This window comes from Canis lupus, chromosome 6, assembly GCF_048164855.1.
Source record: "Canis lupus baileyi chromosome 6, mCanLup2.hap1, whole genome shotgun sequence".
NCBI classification, from domain to species: Eukaryota; Metazoa; Chordata; class Mammalia; order Carnivora; family Canidae; genus Canis; species Canis lupus.
Genome location: NC_132843.1, coordinates 35,218,422 through 35,236,163, shown reverse-complemented (window position 1 = coordinate 35,236,163; position 17,742 = coordinate 35,218,422). Strand labels below are relative to the sequence as shown.

Here is a 17,742-nt window from a genome sequence, read left to right as displayed (position 1 = left end):
CTGAAGGTTGTAAAAGCAGGCAGCTGAGGACTCATTCATATAGAGGTTGTATTCCTTCTCTTCGTGATGCTCTGCTGCTCACAGAGGGGCTGTGTCCTGTCTTGATAACTGGACACCAATGGGAAATTTCCCATCTAGTAAGGACAGGCATAGAGGTATCGCTGAGGTACAAGACTCATCCCTGGCTTTTTCTAGAATGTGGCCAGCCCCTCCCCAGAGGGTTCCCTTCCTTTCCCCTCCCACACCTTCTCCCCTTAGCCAGCTGCAGACTGCTCTCCGTATTTCCCAAGATATGCTTCACAAGTGCCCCTGCAGCCTGGTCCCTTGGTCCTTCCCAAGCATTTGCATTGTAGCCTTGGCCTGCACCTGCTACGCAGCCCCTCCCCTTCTCTCCTCCTGCATGGGTCTTCCTCAACCTTTCTCCCACCCATTAGCAGATTCCCAGAATGAAAAAGGCCAGTGGAGGCTGTAATTTCCCCACCTACCCCCCTTGCCCTGCCTGCCCTGCTCTGGCTTTTGTAGGAAGCTCCCAGGGAGCCCTACTACCACTCCCCTCTCCCAGCCAGGCCTTCTCTCAATCTGTTGTCCCTTGGTTCCTAGGCGCTCTCTCTCTCACTCTCTCGCTCTCTTTCTCCTGTTTCTCTAATTTGTTTATTGATTTGGGGAATCAAATCACTTTTGTTCAGCCAAGGAAATAGACTGGTGTTACAGAGAGCACATTAATTTGGAATCAGAAGCTGTATTAGACACAGACTCAGGCCGGTGGCCTGGAGGGTCCTCCCAGATTGTGTCTTTCAAGCCTGTCACTTCACAGATGAAGAAATAGAAGGCGCATAGAGGCTACGGCCCCATCACTAAGCATGTGTATGTCCTTAGACTGTCATTTTGCCCATGAGGGTCTCAGTATCCTCACCTGCCTGGCAACAGAAATATATGTTCCAATTACAAAGAAAATCTGGAAGGTTGCCACCATGTTGGTTGACCAAGCAGTCAATGTGTAATCCTGGCTCCATCTTCATCCTTAACACCAGGGTTCTACCCATCTCCCTGCTGATTTCACAAGCTTCTAACACAAGGATACAAGAGAGAGGCACAGTCGAGAAGGTGCCACATACGCAAATCACACAGGGATATTAAACACGGGCATTAGTAGCAATAAGTGGTGTCAACCATAACATCAGTAACACCAAAATAGTAATTATGGGAGGTAAAGGGTGTGTTACCTAACCTGATCGTGCTAAGCATTTCAGAGTATATATGGGCATCAAATCATCACACTGTACACCTTACATCTACATTACGTGTATATGTCAATTATATGTGAAGATAAGAGAGGGGGAAGTCATCTCAAATTTCTGGAACCCCAGCTCTAAGAAAATGACCAAAGTAAACAGCGGCCATGAGTGTTAACTGGATAATCTGAATTTCTGTCACCCACTTCTCCCTTCCTTGACCCTAAGAAGTAGGTATGGACCCCCCTTTACAGAATACTTCAAATCCAACTCAGAGGGCCAAGGTCAATCCAAACCCCTGCTAATAGTTCCCGTCTCTGAGCTCTCAAGTCCTGATGACTTTTCCCACACACCGACGTGTCAGATTGTGTGGTCTAACTTCTGTTTCCTCATTCAGACAGAGATGAATCCTTAAGGATTAGAACCACATCCTCCCCTCTTATCCCTCAGTACCTGACATGCACTGGGTACAGGTAAGAGTTTAGTAAGTATCAGTTGGTTGACTGATTCCTGAACCCTGGGGAGAGCAGGAACCCAAGTCTACACTGAGCTCCCAGCACGGTACACATCAAGCCCAAGAGCTCCACATCTTCCCACCCAGTTCTTCTCTGGCCAAAAATATGTTTCTGATACTAGTGGCAGGATACATAGCCCAATTTATGGGATTTTGATGGACAGTAAGTGCATCTAAATAGGATTCAAGGACCCTAAATTCCACATACTTCTTGTTTGTAAGCCATCTCCACACACCTGTGCTCATGCTATTTTACCAGCCAGGTGAGCTTCTTCTACAAATATGATTATCAAATCCAATTCAATTTTAAAAAGTCTGCTCATGTTTTGACCTCCTGGAATGCTAGGCATAGCTGCACAAGTTGTACACTGTGCTTTGCCAATTCTGGGTGTGTAAGAAGCCATAGATCACTTTTACCCTATTTATTGTAATAAATTAACCTTTAAGGAACCAGAGGCATTTGACTTAGCCCTTGGACTTGGCCTTCTATTAAATTTTTTTCTGATTCCTTTAGGCCAAAGGTCCTCCTAATTGTATACAGCTACCTTGAGCCTGCAGAGAAAGGAAATCCTAGTCTCTTCCTCCATCCCTGCCTCCCATACTCACTACTTCAATCCAGCAAGAGGACAAATGCAAGACTTACAGCTGAATAAAAAACAAGAATCCTTCACCACACCTTGGAGACCCACACCAAGGAGTTTAAGTGGAGTGGACTGAGGAGCAAAGGCGAAGGAAGAGAGGACAAAGCTTGGGGTGGCCTTCACGTTGGGCAAAGGTCTTACCTCCAGAGGGGGAACATTCTATCTTCAGTCCAGCATATCATCCAAGAAAAGATTTCCCCCATATTCTGAGGATGAAGGACTGACTCATGGTGTGAGGAATCAAACCATCATCTATGCTGGAGACACGAGCTGCTCCGATGAGCAGTCCTACCTCCACCTCCACATGGTGAGGACTCAATTCTCACAGCAACTTCAAGAAGCAGGAGTGCCTCCCTCATTTTACACATAAGGAGATGGAAGTTTGAAGACTTCCTGTTCTCAGCTAGAGACCACGGAGCAGAACTACTAAACTCAAGTCTCAGAGGCTCTAAAGTCATTTCCTTTTACCTCATTCTGTGGTCAGATGCTTCATTTTCCTGACCATCTGAAGAATTCACCGTCAAAGGCCCGTCATGCCTGTGCACATCCTCCATTTTGGATGGAGAACCTGCCTCGCCAATGAAAGGGTGTGATTCCTGAAGGCAGAAAATAGGGCACGGTTGCTATATTGTATGGGGGCCAGTCTGATTTCTCTGAGCCAGATCTCCTCTCCCCACAGAGAAACCTCCATTTCCACAACTATCTCGTATTTGGTGCAGGTTTAACATGAGGCAGGTTCTTGACATATTTTTATAGAACTCTGCCCAAATCAAAGAAGCTAGAGATAGCTTCTGAAAGATGTTATCCTCTGCTTTTGGGTGAGGTTCTATGATGACTTGTCCTGTTCCCCCTGCCCCTGTGTCCCCTATATTCCCACTGAGTAGGGTGCCCATTCCCTGCTCCTTCTGCCCTTGCCTCAACTATAGACTCCATCCTCAGGCTGCTTTCGGACTTGATCTCCAGCTAAGCTGGGAGTTCCTGGAGGACAAGGAATTTGACCCTTGCTTAGCATTGTACTTCCAGCCTGCGGGACTTGTATGCTTTATCACCTGATCAGTGGTATTTGTAAACTCAGTAAGGGAACATGATCAAAGGACTTCTGAATCTGCTTGGCAGAGAGCACCACCAGCACTATTCTAACACCCCGGCAGATAGGGCTGGGGTAGGAGGAGGGAGGAGCAGGGTTATCTGTGAGCTCAAAACCCGCCAGCATCCTCATGGCCAGAAATATATGCAATCTATTAGGGTGTCAACTCTCAGATGACCCGGAGTTTATGACTCAAGTCTTGCAATCACAGAACCCAGAACAGAGTGTCTGGCACAGTGTACAGAATTACTATGTATCTGTGGAATAAATTAATTACTAAATACACACTGGAGCACTCCCCACATACTCTCTCTTTCCTCAGAAGACAAAGCTGTATAATTTCCCATTTTAATGACTGGCAAAATCCTAGCCATGTAGAACCTGCTAGCGCTGGGGGCTGCTTCCAGTTTCTCATCTGCAGATGGGACCACAGACGTCTAAGGCCTCACAGAAGGCTTTCGACTCTCCGTCTAGTACCTGTTCAATGCAGCCACACTGTCACACTCTGCAGGAAATCCGAGAGCCTGTGAGGCCTATGGCTGAGCCCTGAAGCTCTTGGCTTCTTGCTTTCCATCTCTGTCCAGCACTCGTCTCTTGATAGAGAAAGCAAGCTTCCTCATAGAAAGAGAAGAAAAATCTTCCCTCTGCCCAGGCTTACATCCTCTGACATTCTAGGGGAGAAGCCATCATCATACAGTATCTTCTGATGGTAATGCCTCTTCAAAGACAGTCTGAAAGGATACAGCCACAGAATGCACTGTTCAACTTGAGTTTTGTTTGACTATAGAACATCAGTGGGAAAGGATTCTCAGAGAAGGAACTTAGTGCTGTCCTCCCCCTTTTAGAGCCCATCCTCTCTCTGTTTTCTGGGTATCTGATGCTCAAAATGAACACATCGTTGACATGGGCCCAAAGAGACCTCCTGGAGTCACCCAGTGTTAATGCCACAGAAGTGACAATCTGAGTACCACCCCTGGCCCGTGGGGTTTTCACACTAAAGAAAATAGTCTCAAAACAAGGGAAGGCGTAGGCCTGCCAAGTACAGTATCCTCACACTCTGAGGCTCTCCTCCAGTTACAAATGTTTAGAAACACCACCCCATGACTTGTCATTTTCCAGCTCATGTGTTAGATGCATCACAACTCACCTCTGGAAACTTGATTTTCAAGGTGCTGGCAGGAGGTGATTCAAAGTACAACTGGGGACAGGCATCAGTGTTGCCAAGGAAGATACAACTGTCCTGAGTCCAAGAAAAGGTGCTCAACCAACCACCAACAGATCCCTTTGGGCTCCATACAAGTGGATGGCATACCATGCCAAGCTGATGTGAAAAGCCAAACACAGTGATGGGGAGGATAAAAAGTAGTGCTCATTTAATACAACAATTCACCGCACAATGGCTTAAGAGACCATTTCTTCTTGCTTAACTGTTTTTTAAAGGAACCAAGAAGCACTAAAAATCAATCAGAATTCTAACCAAATCATAGATGTCCAAAAGGATCCTGTGTATCAATAAAAAATGATTGAATTTGGGGAAAAAATGAACTTACTCAAGCATTTTTAGGAATAAGACCAGTATCACTGTGATATAAGGTACAACCTCTGTAGAGGGGTGTGTGTGTGTGTGTGTGTGTGTGTGTGTCTGTCTGTATTTTTGTCTGTCTATGTGTTTGTGTGCTGAGAAGGAAGGGGTTTGGGAATAAAAGCAAAGAGTGATGTCTGTAGAAGTTCACATAGAGACTTCCTATCATAACCCCCATGACAACACTGTCCTCCATTCTGTGCCTCCTACAGTCCTGAACCCCACAGCCCTGGGTACATTGATGGGGCAGCTGCTCAGACTGCCCAGTCAAATACTCCCAGGCCTCCTGGAGCTCATTTCTATGGGGAACAAGATGAAGCTGTTATTCTCTACAGAGCTGGACAGCTATTCTGTTTAGAAAAGACATCACATCAGTCTTAAGGAGCATGAGAAGCCAATGCCTTCTCTACCTGTAAGGTCTTGGACCAGCCATCCCAAAAATGCCCATTCCTATTGAGACCCCCACCGACAGACTGTGACTGGAGGCCTCTTGCAGACACCAAGCCGTGCCACGTTTGTACCCCATTTGGGGGCATGAGCTGTGGTGGTGCTTTAATCCTTCTCATGATAGATAGAAGAAGACCAAAGCTAGTATTCAGTGTCAATGCAAAGATTTGATTGCAACTTCATATAAAATTACTTTGTGCCCCCATCTTCCCTCAGATCTGTTGGTATCTTCAGCAGTCATGGCAAGTTCTCTGCAAAGATCTAAACAGAATGAGCAGAAAGTAGAAATTGATGCTTCAGTCCGGGCTCTGAGATGGACAGGAGCTGTGGGGTGCTTCCCCTCTGCTGGAGGGTCTCACTTTTCTCATCTGTAAATGAGAAAGGTGGATCTTTGCTGGGGCTAAGAACCCGTTCAGGGTTTTTTGTTTTTTGTTTATTTTTTGTTTTTTGTTTTGAGGGGGAGAAATTCATATGGCTTTCTCCAAGAACTGCACATATTCACATTTGAATACAAGTCTGCACAACATTCCAAGAGACTGATCACCTAAAGCCTCTCCTTGAATTAGGGGATACTGGTGTCCCTTCTGGCTTTAAGTAAATTATTCTTTAGATTTCTGAGCAAAAAGAATCTGTGCCTATAGGCTTCCATTCCAACTTTTCTTTTACTCAATCCCTCAACACAATGACCTAATGGGCAAAGATGTATCAAATATTCTAACATTCTGTAAAACTGCTTCCCAAATCCAAATGGACATGACATGCTAGGAAGCAAAAAATACTACAATCAAGGCTTCCAATCCCTAAATCAAACATTATTCACTTGGCTGTGAAAGCGATTGTCTGGAAATCACTTGGAAATTGACATGTCCTCAGTTTGGGGGGGTAGGGAGTCTCTTAACTGAAATGCTGTTTGAATTTGACTGTGAATGGACACCAGGAAACCATGAAGACAGGGACACATTTCTTTCAGCCCATTGTTATAAAGCGACTCCCTCCATCTTTATTAAGGGGTTCTAGTATACTTTACTTTTCCACCCTTTACAGCTACATAATTGTAGAAGTTGGAAGGCACCTTGGACATTATCTAGTTCACCATCTCCATGTCAGACGAAGGCTCAGAAAGGAGGACACTCACCAGCTAGAACTGGGGCTCAGACTCAATGCTATTGACTTGATTTTTTTTTCCCTCCCTTGTCCCTTGCTGCCTATTTCAGAGGCCTCACACAGGAAAATAAAGCAGGTTGAATATGTGTTGGGAGGAGAGGAAAGGTGGAGATATTTTGTGAAATGAAGAAAAGAGTACCCAGGATAAGAGCTCTCCTGCTGTTTTCTTTTCCAACAAATGCAGTGATAAAATCCATTAAATCCATGGGGACCTGTACAAATGGGGGAGAAAATAACCCTTTCAGGGAGGCTCGAAGGGCAATTTCCCTTTTGCACAGCAGATGGGAGCCTGGAGGACTGTGTCAGTCCCAACACTGGCTGTTCTCACAGGGCGTAGGGACTCTTGCTTTCTGCATTAGATTCTTTCCTGAAAAGGGTTATTCTGGGTGTTTCTATTTTATAACCTGCTTATTATCCACTGACCCACAGGCTCCAGAGATTCTCATGTCCATTTTGGCCAGATCTTTCATGAATCATGCCTCCTAACACTTGGGTTTGAGTTTCCTCTGCTCCACCCACCCCTCAGATTCTCCCCCAACTTCTGGACACTGGGGTGGTAATGAGCTGTGGCCAATGACAGACAAAGCTCTGTTTAAAGGAACAATATTATCTGTATGTGAGACTTCATTAAGGACAAATTGCTTGACAGAGCCTCTTCCCTAGATCCGGCAAAATGCTGGAGGCCATGAGTAACCCCTTGACCCAGTTTTATGGGCCGGTTCCCTTTATATCCATTTCCCTCCTAAATCCAAGGAGTCCTTCAGGATGGCAGATTAATTTCGCTTTTAAAGTCTGAGATTAGGCATCACACATACACATTACTCTTCCCTGAAACACGTTAAGTCCGGACTGGAAACACAAAGGTAATGTGTATTTATGGAATTCATTTTTTGAACTTTGTGTTTTTCCCGGAGCTGCCTGTGTAGGAGAATGAAGAGAGAGCTCATGATTCTAGGGTCATCTAATTGCAGTTTTGAAAGTCAGATTACCCAGAGTCTTCCCAACATTTCTTGCATACTCCTTCAATCTGGCTCCCCAAACTCCTGCTACATCCTCCCAAATGTCCCCATCTGACCCTTCCAGTGACTCAAAAGGAAAGCATAATATTCTCACTGGGGCCAGCAGAAACCTTCATGCCAAAAAGTGCCTTTCAGGATTCTGCTGCCAACAATTAAAACACAGAAGCAAGCAGCACCGCAGTTATGTACCACTGCAGAACACCTCATCCTTATGTACCATCCTTATGTACCATCCAGAACACCTCACTTTGCCTAGGATTTGCATCCTAGTGGTGTTTAGGATGGGGAAATAAAAGACTTGTACAGACTGTCATTTGCTCACAAAAAGCTGGTTAATGGCATTTGTTTTGTTTTGTTTTGTTTTGAAAATGTTTCTTCTTTGGTCAGTTTCTGAAACTTCCGTCCTGGTCTTAACACAGTAAATGATCAGGGGTCGGCAAAATATCTTAAGATTAGCGTAGGTCCAAAGTAGTTAGAGAAATAACTTGGGAAGGGAAACACGGTTTTCCAAATGTACTGCCTGCTGCTTCTTCACACATCCCATCATGTGTTCCAGGAAAGTCGATCTCCTCTAGAGTCCTGGGAAGGGTTTTTCTGCTTTCCTGTTAATACACTTTATAGTCTTCTTGGAACCTGCCCTCAGTGTCTCTCCATACATCCCAACCAGCAGATCCTTAATAGCCTCACTTCAAGTTTCCCCTTTGAAGGCTTCCTGAGTGAACCTGTTTGAAACCTGACATTTTTGCCTCCGAAATCACTGTTCCACATAAAACTTAGTTGGCAAATTACAACTGGCCTGGGGAAAACCTAAAAATGAATGACACATGGTCGCCCTCTGCATTTCAGATGCTCACAGGCTAGTGGGGAGATGAACACAGAAACAAATAATTATAAGGAAGTGTGAAGGGGGGTGTTATCAGCCAGAGAGTCTTCACAGGAAACAGATGGTACACCCAAACCAGGACAGTTAAGAGGAATTAATTTACAATGATGTGGATGGATGTAGGAGGAGCACAAAGAGTGATTAACGGAGAAGCCTCTACTACCTCTACACTTAAGGTACAGAGAGGGAGGGGTTACTGAAACCACAAGAGCCTCCAGAGGGTTGGCGGGTTTTCAATGTCTTCTAGCTCCAATTTAGTATTCATTCTGTCACTGGAATGGACAGATCTGAGGATCCCATTGCCTCATTTTTAACCTTTGATGGCTTCTGTTTGCCCTGAGGGTGAAGTCCAAACTCCTGGGCTTGCTTCTCCAGGCTCTTCAGCATCAAGACTCCGCAGCCATGGGGCAGCTCACCACTTCCCTGCTCCACAGCCAACATCCTCCATCATGCCAGGCCCCAACTGGAGTGCCATCTTTAACTAGCCAATGCCTACTTGTCCCTCTTCCCCTTACATCTTGCCTAACCCTCCTGAGTGAAATTACTCATTTTCTCCAGACTCCTGTATCTCTGATGAGTGCCAAAACAGTGAATGTCGAAGAGGGTCTGAGTTTAGGCAGAGACAGAGGAACAGGACCAACTAGACATGTATTCTGTGTCTTGATCTTGGACTTCTTCCACATTACCATGTGGTCACATCCCAAAGGACTCATTTCTTCTTTTTGTAATCAGAAGGTCAAGATAATTCAGGAAAGATTCAGAAATAACATTTGTTGCTGCCAGAAGTGGTTACATCCATACACAAAAAATATGGAAAACAACTTAGTATTGTGAAGATGGCTCTGGGAGAAGAAATAATAATAACAATGACAGTTACTTAGAGTGCCCTGACCTTGTGCCCTCTGGTACTAGGAGCCCCTGAGGCTCCAGAGAATGTTAGGTTCCAGTAAGTATAGGATACCCTAAATCAGCAATATAAATCTTTTAGAAATGAGTGATCTCATTAGTTCCCCCAAATAGGAGATAATTGAAAAATTAAGCAAGAAAGTATAAAGGGCCTTCAGCAAATAAATTCACAATGATAAAATGTTGACTGGCCCAGGGGATTCTATGTTATTACCATTTGGGGGTTTTTTTGGCTCTCAAAATGAAAGTGAAACTGCCAAGTACTCTTGGCTTGAAGTGTCTCAAAGGAAAAAAAAAAGCCACCAAATATGAATGGAAATGTCTCTATGATGGTGCATGGATAATTTAAGATAGGATGGAAAAGGTTCCATGATTCTAAATTGAGTAAAACAAATTTAAAATGCTTCTTGGTAGAGTAGCTACTAAGATCTTAACAGAAAACAACAAAAAATAAACTCTTAAGATGGAAAAATGAAATCCGTGGACATAAACTTTGGATCTACGATGTAAGTATACAATCAAGAAAGAAACTATATGTAGAAACTATAAAATGTGGTTTTAATCCATGTGCCCTGAGCCTTGATCAGTCTCAGCCCACATTATACTGCCAAGACCATGCTCTGCAAAATTTTGTCACAGAAAATATGCAAGGTTCCTATCCTTGCCTTGCAGAGCACGCAGTGTAATTAGGCAGTAAAAACTAACACACTTGAAATGGTTTTGTGCCCAGCTCTGCATGGGCTGCCCAGAGCTTACTGGAAGTGATAGTAGAATTCCTAGATGAAAGCTGTCAGTTTGGGCTGGGTAAAGCTGCAGGTAGGAATTAAGAAATAAAAAGATGGGAAGACATGCCCAAGGTGGCAAGGAGGAGGGAAACTGAGTCTCTCCACTGCAAGGTCACTTCATTAGAGCATTGCCACCAGAGAGGAAAGCTTCTTGCCATGAAAACAGCAGAAAAACAAGATGTATTGGAAAGCTGTAGGCTTGTTTTCAGATGTTTAGAGTTTAAGTGTTACTAGTAGTCACATAGGTGGGAAAATCCAAGCAAACTGGGATACGTTTAGATAGCTATGCAGAGATGATTGTGGTACCAGTGAGAAAGACCCTTGAGACATACTTTGCTTCTCCAGGCTCTTCAGAGGACACACACAAAACTCAGAAGTAACTTTCCCCCAAACGGAGCAGAAGATAACAGTGTTGCACGGAAGACTCAGACATGATGCCAGGGACAAGCTTTGTGATCATTCCTTCTGCTATAGTATGCCAGCACCAGAAGACAGATTCACAGTTTAAAAAAAAAAAAAAAAAAAAGTGTTTGAAAGGTATCCATAAGGGAAAACAATTTTAAAAAATTAATGATGTTTTCTTGCTTTCCTCACAGGTACATCAGTATTCCTTCCACATTTTTATTTTTCTTCAGTTCCCTAATGTGGCATTTTTCTCGATTGACATTCTGCATGCATTTATATGTGTGGAAAGACATGATACATTAGAGTCATGGAAATATCCAGAAGTGTGTAACAGGGGCAAAGAAGAAAGGAAAGTTTGAGGCATGATTTCAAGACTGTCCATTACATTCTCTGGACAAGTGTGGAGGACCTGCCAGCCTTCTGCTTGGACAGCTAGTTCAGATATATGAATTGTAGTGTAGAGGGGTAAGGCTGCATGAGCTGGTTCTCCTCCCAGCCCTATCAGTGCTTTATCTGGTTGACCTTGGCAAGTAGAGTGGGTGTTCATTTAACTTATTTATTGAATGAACAAATCAGGCCAGTCCATTTCCTTTTGTACTCCCAAGATGGTCTACCTGACAATCTCAGAGCTGTGCGCAAGGCCTTGCTGAGACTGTGGGGAAATCCAGAAGGAGGACAGCTTATACCTCCAAGGAACAGGCAATCTTAGAAGAAAAAGTAAATGCCCAAATGTTCAACATGAAGACAGAACAGTTCAACAGGGCATGCAAATGAATAAAAGGTATAAGGATAACAAAACAGAATAAAAGTTGAAAGGAGATGTTTAGGCCAGAGGCACCTCTTGAAAAGGCTAAGATGACTCCGAAAGGAGGAGGGGATCTGAATAAGAAATGGAAGAACCAGTAGGAGAGGAGCAGGATGCTCACACACATGAGCACACACACACTCATATACATGGACCCACATCCATACCCACAAATATCTGGCAGCTGTTAGACACACAAAGCCCCGGGTACGTGGTTTGAGAGGCAAAGAGCAGGTTCTCCATCCAAGTTACTGATGCCAACTTTCAGTATGCTGAAAACACTTCTATTAATCTATTATTTCACTTCTTGAGGTCTTGAGGGATTTTGATGTTCAACATCATTCCATACATTAAGATTTCTGGAGAGAGGAAATGTCTTACATTGGTTGTCCTCAAACTTCGGGTCTTTGGGCAGAGTGTGGGGACTTTAAACAGCTGAGATCTTTATGGGGGGAGGGAGTGACAGCGCCCAGGGGTTAAAGCACACACAGCATGTCCAAGGGAGGCCAGGATTGAAGGGGAGTCTTGTGTCAAATGCTCACCAAGGGGATATCCGATCTTTAGTTATGTCTCACTACGTCTTCCCAGGAAAAGCAAGTCATGCAAATTGATAAGTTGCAAGGCCTGGAGAAGCTCAGGCTGGGCCACATGAGAACATTCCATAATAGTACTCCACTGAGGGGGGAGTGGCTGAGGCTAAGTCAGAGATCACCATTCCACGTTTAGCTCGGTGTCTTCACTTACAAAAAAGATTGAATTCCATGGTCTCCAAGGTCCCTTCTAAAACTCAAGTTCTGTGTTTCTGTGCTTGGGGCAAGCTGAGTCACACTCACGGGCTTTTGCTTTCCTCACCATGCAGGTTCTCTCACAGACCATGAGACTTACAAAAATATTTGGAGATTCATTAGTGAAAACATTAAGTTTTTTTAAGGTGCTCATCAAAAGGAGGGAAAATCCCAGAAACAAAAAACAGTCCTCACAAAATAAGTTAGCCACAGGACTGCTTTTAAGCAGTTGTCTTACCCCATTTTACATGTAATGGTCTGCCAGCATGTCTTTTCTCAGGCTCTCCCCTGACTCTGCAATTCAATGAACAAAAATTCACTTTATACATCTCTTCAGGAAAATATCTGCTGCTTGAAATGAAGTACACCAGATTTGAAGCAGCATATAATACCTCATGATGCAGGAACCTAGAACATTTTGGTAGCATCTGGTGGCCCAAGCCAACTTATTTATTCTCTGCTTTCTTACCCACAACATGCTGCTTCCTAGACTCACATGAACATGTGCACATTACATCCTTCACTTAAGGCATATGAGGCTTAGCCATTCGATTCTGTACCAGCTTGGCCCCATTTCTTGTTTCAAGTGTCCCTATTTCTTCAGAATGGTGCGTATTTGAGAAAGTGGTTTGCCAAGAGATATGAATGGCTGAAGACAATCTACTTATCCCAGATTTTATCTCTTCTCTTTTCCAGAGAAACTGATTAGCCAAAAAAGTAGTGCGTGTCAAAGGAAAAGGAGGAAAAAAATTGTTCCAATAACACGACACCATTTTTCCACATTCTTCTCTGTCATTTCCAATAAACCGTGAGAAGACATCACGACTTAAGGAAAAAATGAATAACTGTCTAAATCTGTGAAGGGTTTTCTCCCTGAAAACAGTAAATCATACCTAGGATGTAAGGAGGCTTCTTTTAATGGATTGCTCTATTTAGACATGGATAAAATGAAGGAGTTCTGGAGAAAAATACAGGAATGTAAAGAATGAGAACAAGGATAGAGCAGAAGAGGTGAAGAAGAACAGACCAGAAGGAAACATAAGGGGCATGTAAGAGTCAGGAAAAAGCTGCCCCACTCTTTGTGTTCCCTATGGGGGAAAGCAAGAGGGGCAGGAATTGGGAAGTCACCAGAGGGAAGAAGGAAAGATAGAGAGGTGGACAGAGGAGGGAAAGGAGGGCATGAGTCTGGAAGTGGCCCCCGTGGAGACGTGGTCTAAGAAGTCGGCAGCCTTGAGGAGTACATTCCACCCTGGCTGTCACATGCAAGCACCGGCTATATTTAGTTCCAGGGTAACTCAAGTCTCTAGTGCTCCATTAGGGCAGCTGCCACGCAGGCCTGAGGAGAGATTTTACTACTTACCCTGGAAGAGCCATGCCAAGGGCCTGGGCCTTCACAGCTACATAGCTCCGCTATGTTTATTTACAAGAAGGCAGCATTTTGAACATACCCGATATGACTGTTAATGCAGTTTGATGGGCTGCTTGTAACAGGACAGCACTTTCAGAAGACCAGAGTCATTACTCCTGGTTCCTAATGATGCCACTGACCCTTGACCCCTGCAAACAAATTGTGTTCCTTTATCTTTATTTTTTTAAGATTATTTATTTATTTATTCATTCATTCATTCATTCATGAGAGACACAGAGAGAGAGGGGCAAAGACACAGGCAGAGGGAGAAGCAGGCTCCATGCAGGAAGCCCGATGTGGGACTTGATCCCAGGACCTCGGGATCATGCCCTGAGCTAGAGGCAGATGCTCAACCGCAGAGCCACCCGGGTGCCCCTGTCCCTTTATCTTTTATGGTACATTCTCTCCTGAGAACTTCCCTCATCTTCCAGTCTTGTCTTTATTTCGACTCCTCACAGGGCTCTGTGCTTTGGTAAAATAAGCTGGTAACTACTTAAGCACACCCAGACCTAGCTGACCCATCGAAATACCTATAGACTTTCTCTGATGCTGGAGGAACATGACCAACTTCTACTGAAGAAAAAAAAAAAAAAAGCTTGGCCACTGGACGGTTGGTAGGTTACCAACCTATATACCTTATGGCCAAGAAATGAAAATCCTGGCACCACACAGGAGAAGTGCTAAGTCTGGGAAGAGTTTGGGAAGTCAACAGTGCTTGACCTGAAAACTAAGTAATTATGAATCATTGTTCTGGGCAGGGCATCCTGGTAAGATTGTATGGGACAAAATCACACGTAGCTATTCCCTTTCCTCTCGAGGAGATTCAGTTTGATTTGCGCGTAACGGCAATCACACAAGGGGGCGCAGGGAGTAGATGAATGGGTTCGAGATAAATGCCGAGGGAAGAAGAGGCAGTTGGAATTTGGGGAACCATGAAGGGTTTGCAGAGGAGGAGACCCCTTTCCTGAAGAATGAGTAGAATATTGATAAGCAGAGAAGACAGAGCATTCCAGTTGGGAGAAAAAACAAATCAGCAAAGATGTTCCTTATTCTCCAGTTGTGCACAGTCAGGACACCTCTGCAAAGCTAAATTCCCAAACCTGTGCCTTGACAAGTATCAGTAGATTCTCCATCATGAATGCCTGGAACAAAAGCCATGTGTGCAAAGATTTTTGCCAAGAAGCAGCATCCTTATCTACAAACCAGAAGCTAAATGTCCCTCTTCCGTGGAACACGACTAGGAAAGGTAAACAGAAACTAGCTGAGAGTAAGTCTGGGTCCTTGGAAGAATGATGTGCTTTGCTGCAGAAACAAATACAGGGCCGGTGACATTGATGGGGAAAATGATGGAAGTACCTGCCTTGGTCTGAACCTTCCCAGGGGGACGGTGCACGCCAATCATTCCTGCCTGGTCAAGCAGCGCAAGTGAGGAGGCAAATGCCAGGTGGGTTAAGGAACTCACTGTAACCAGAAGTCACCTACTAGCTGTCTAATTCCTTTAACCTGGACTGGACTGAAGGGCCAAGAGAACAGTATGAAATGGATCATCTCCATCTCTTTAGGGTATGAAATGGATCATTTCCAATGGCCAGATGGTCCCCATAAATACATTAATGACTTTTATATGCATGTCTGCCTGGAAAGGTAACAGTTTAACAACCATGCTGTGGGAAATGCTCCTTTTGGATTCTGTGTAAACTGAATAAAAGACCAAAAATCTATTAAAAAAAAAAAGTATGTGTTAAATTATCCCCTTTCCACACCTCATTCTTTTTAGATGGTGAGCTCAATAAACAAGCCTAATATTTGGTATAAAAAAAATAGAAGATATTCAGACCTTCAGGACCATTTGAACATGCAGGATCCCAGCATTGAGAAACTCAAGTACACACATGTATACACACATATGCACACACACGCCTGAGTGGTAACAAAATCCAGTCTCCTACAGAGCATATGCAGTGACAGGGCTCACATCATACTTCAGCTGGATGAACCCCGAAATGCAGTCATCTACCTGCAAGAAGTCCTTTTCTTCTGCCTCCAAAGCAGCTTTTGAACACCTGCGCGTGATGCTTGTCATCTAATCTCCCACCCCTATCCCTCACCCAAACTACCGCAATAGCCTCCTAAGTTATTTCTGGCGCCCTTCTGTCCCTTCTCCATTGAGGTTCTAGAAACAACCCTTTGCAATCAGTGGCAGGTGAATACCTTCACCCTGCTAATGGCAGGTGCAGGTGCCCCCTCCCTTTCTAGTCACACCCCTTCCCATTGGCTAACTGCATCTTACTTCATCCTGTCATTGTGACACATGTGATGTTACATCCTCTGTACTCTGACCTCCCAGCTCCTCAGCACTGCCTACGCCACCCTCGCTCCCTCTCAGGGTCTTGACACAGAACCTCCCCTAGCCTTTTAGAACTTCATAGCACCTTTGTTTCACAGTCCTCATCGGGTTTGAAATTGTTTATTTACATTTTGATGGTCTGATTGATGCCTATCCCACCACTAGGGTTGCTATAAAGATCCACTCAGAGAACAGGTACGGAAATTCTTGCAGAATTGTAAGCAGGACCCCACTGCTTTCCCATTGCTACCATTCAAGAACTCCCTGGCCTCAAAACAAAATGTAAATGAAACAGCAGTGCATCACTTTCCCCAAACATCAAAAGGAAATGACTTCCTTAGCATGCTCTTTTTTTATGTTGGACCAAGACAGTAGCAGGCATGACACGGTGAATGATTAAACCTCAGGATCTCCTGGCATCAAACAGAAACCCACTTTCCTCAGGCTGGGGGAGCCACTGACAGAGGCCAGCCATAGCCTTAACCATTTCCCTGGCGCTGGAGCATGTCCCCTGGACCTGACACATCTGCGTCCTAAGGTTCTGGTGGCCAAAGCAGAGTAAATATTAACTGTGGTGGAGAATGATTAGTCAGTTGTGTGCAGCTGTCTGTGGTCTGCAAGGTACTGACCTACACAGGAGCTGCAAGGAAAGAAGACAGAGCCAGCCATCTTGCACATGCCTCTCGGGGTCTGCTCCACATCTCCCCAAACCTTGCTGTCTGCCGGGATGCTGTACATTCATGCTCCTTTGCCCTCAGGCTTCTGCCAAGGAGGGGTATCAGCAGGAGATGTAGGAAGGGAGGTGAAGGAGGTCAGGCATATTATTCTCCTGGCCTCCTCCCTGCTGGGTCACCAGGTGGGCTGTGCCCCTTGACCAAAGGCCCTGGCTCTTGCCAAGCATTCCCCCAGTACAGGCTGCTTCTCTAGCTTGCTCGCCTTCCCCAACAGCCCCCCATTCTGGAAACTAGTACCCTCCCATTTCAAGTCTGGGGTGATCCTGATTCCCCTGGGCTATGACTCCTAGATACCACAGCTGCTGTCCCTACACCCGGCTCACAGCGGGGGCAGAGATGCACCACTGCAAGGAGTGTCAGAGTACAACCAACAGGAGTCTGGGGAACTCAGGGATGTGTTTTTATGAGCACCTGCATTTCTGTCATCTGAGGTGGCTGAAGGATGACAGTCAGGATAGGCTTCTCTGGGAAGCAGGTATAAGCTGACATCACCTCTAGGCGAGTCTGAGAGGGACATGAGCAGGGGGGTCAGTGGACGGAGCAGGGGAATCCCAGGAAGAGGGAACCAGCTGTGCAAAGGCCTGCCACGCCCTGCCTTCCCTCACACCTACTAAGTTTCACACAAGAGGTCTTAGGCCTTTTATTCACACTGGATTATTTAAGCGTTTAAATAAGCATGGTGAACAAATTTTGCCATTTTAAAAGATAGAAGATGTTAATGATCATGTTTATAAAAATCCCGAGTGTCAGTTTTATCTCTTGAATACATCACTGCTTATTGGAAGCCCAGACCTTGTCCACAGTGCCCAGCAAAAGGGCAGCTATGTATGTGAAGTCCAAAGAGCACCCTGCAGTGGGCTAAATGTTTGCATTACCCTCCCCCCACTGCCAACTCATACGCGTGAGTCCTAACCCCCAATGTGATGAGGAAAGGAGATGATAGGGCTTTGGGGAGGTGATTAGGTCATGTGGGTGGAGCCGTTGTGAATAAGATTAGT

At 44.9% G+C, this 17,742-nt stretch overlaps 1 protein-coding gene across 9 annotated transcripts in view; it reads right to left on the bottom strand.

The window, feature by feature from the left end:
• Positions 1–17,742, bottom strand: part of SETBP1 (SET binding protein 1) — a 358,380-nt gene that overhangs the window by 228,451 nt on the left and 112,187 nt on the right. The window contains exons 1-5 of one of the 9 annotated variants that reach the window (XM_072829436.1): positions 15,681–15,899; positions 13,704–13,812; positions 4,622–4,795; positions 3,952–4,205; positions 2,856–2,983 (exon numbers count right to left, since the gene is read on the bottom strand). The exons of 6 other annotated variants lie outside the window; for them this stretch is intronic. Coding sequence is in view for 1 of the 3 variants with exons in the window: in XM_072829434.1 (XP_072685535.1) it covers positions 15,681–15,746 (66 nt within the window). In the remaining 2 variants the exon portion in view is untranslated. Of the gene's footprint in view, positions 1–2,855; positions 2,984–3,951; positions 4,206–4,621; positions 4,796–13,703; positions 13,813–15,680; positions 15,901–17,742 lie in introns of those variants that run through there. 2 more of the 9 variants (XM_072829437.1, XM_072829434.1) reach the window with 2 other exon arrangements.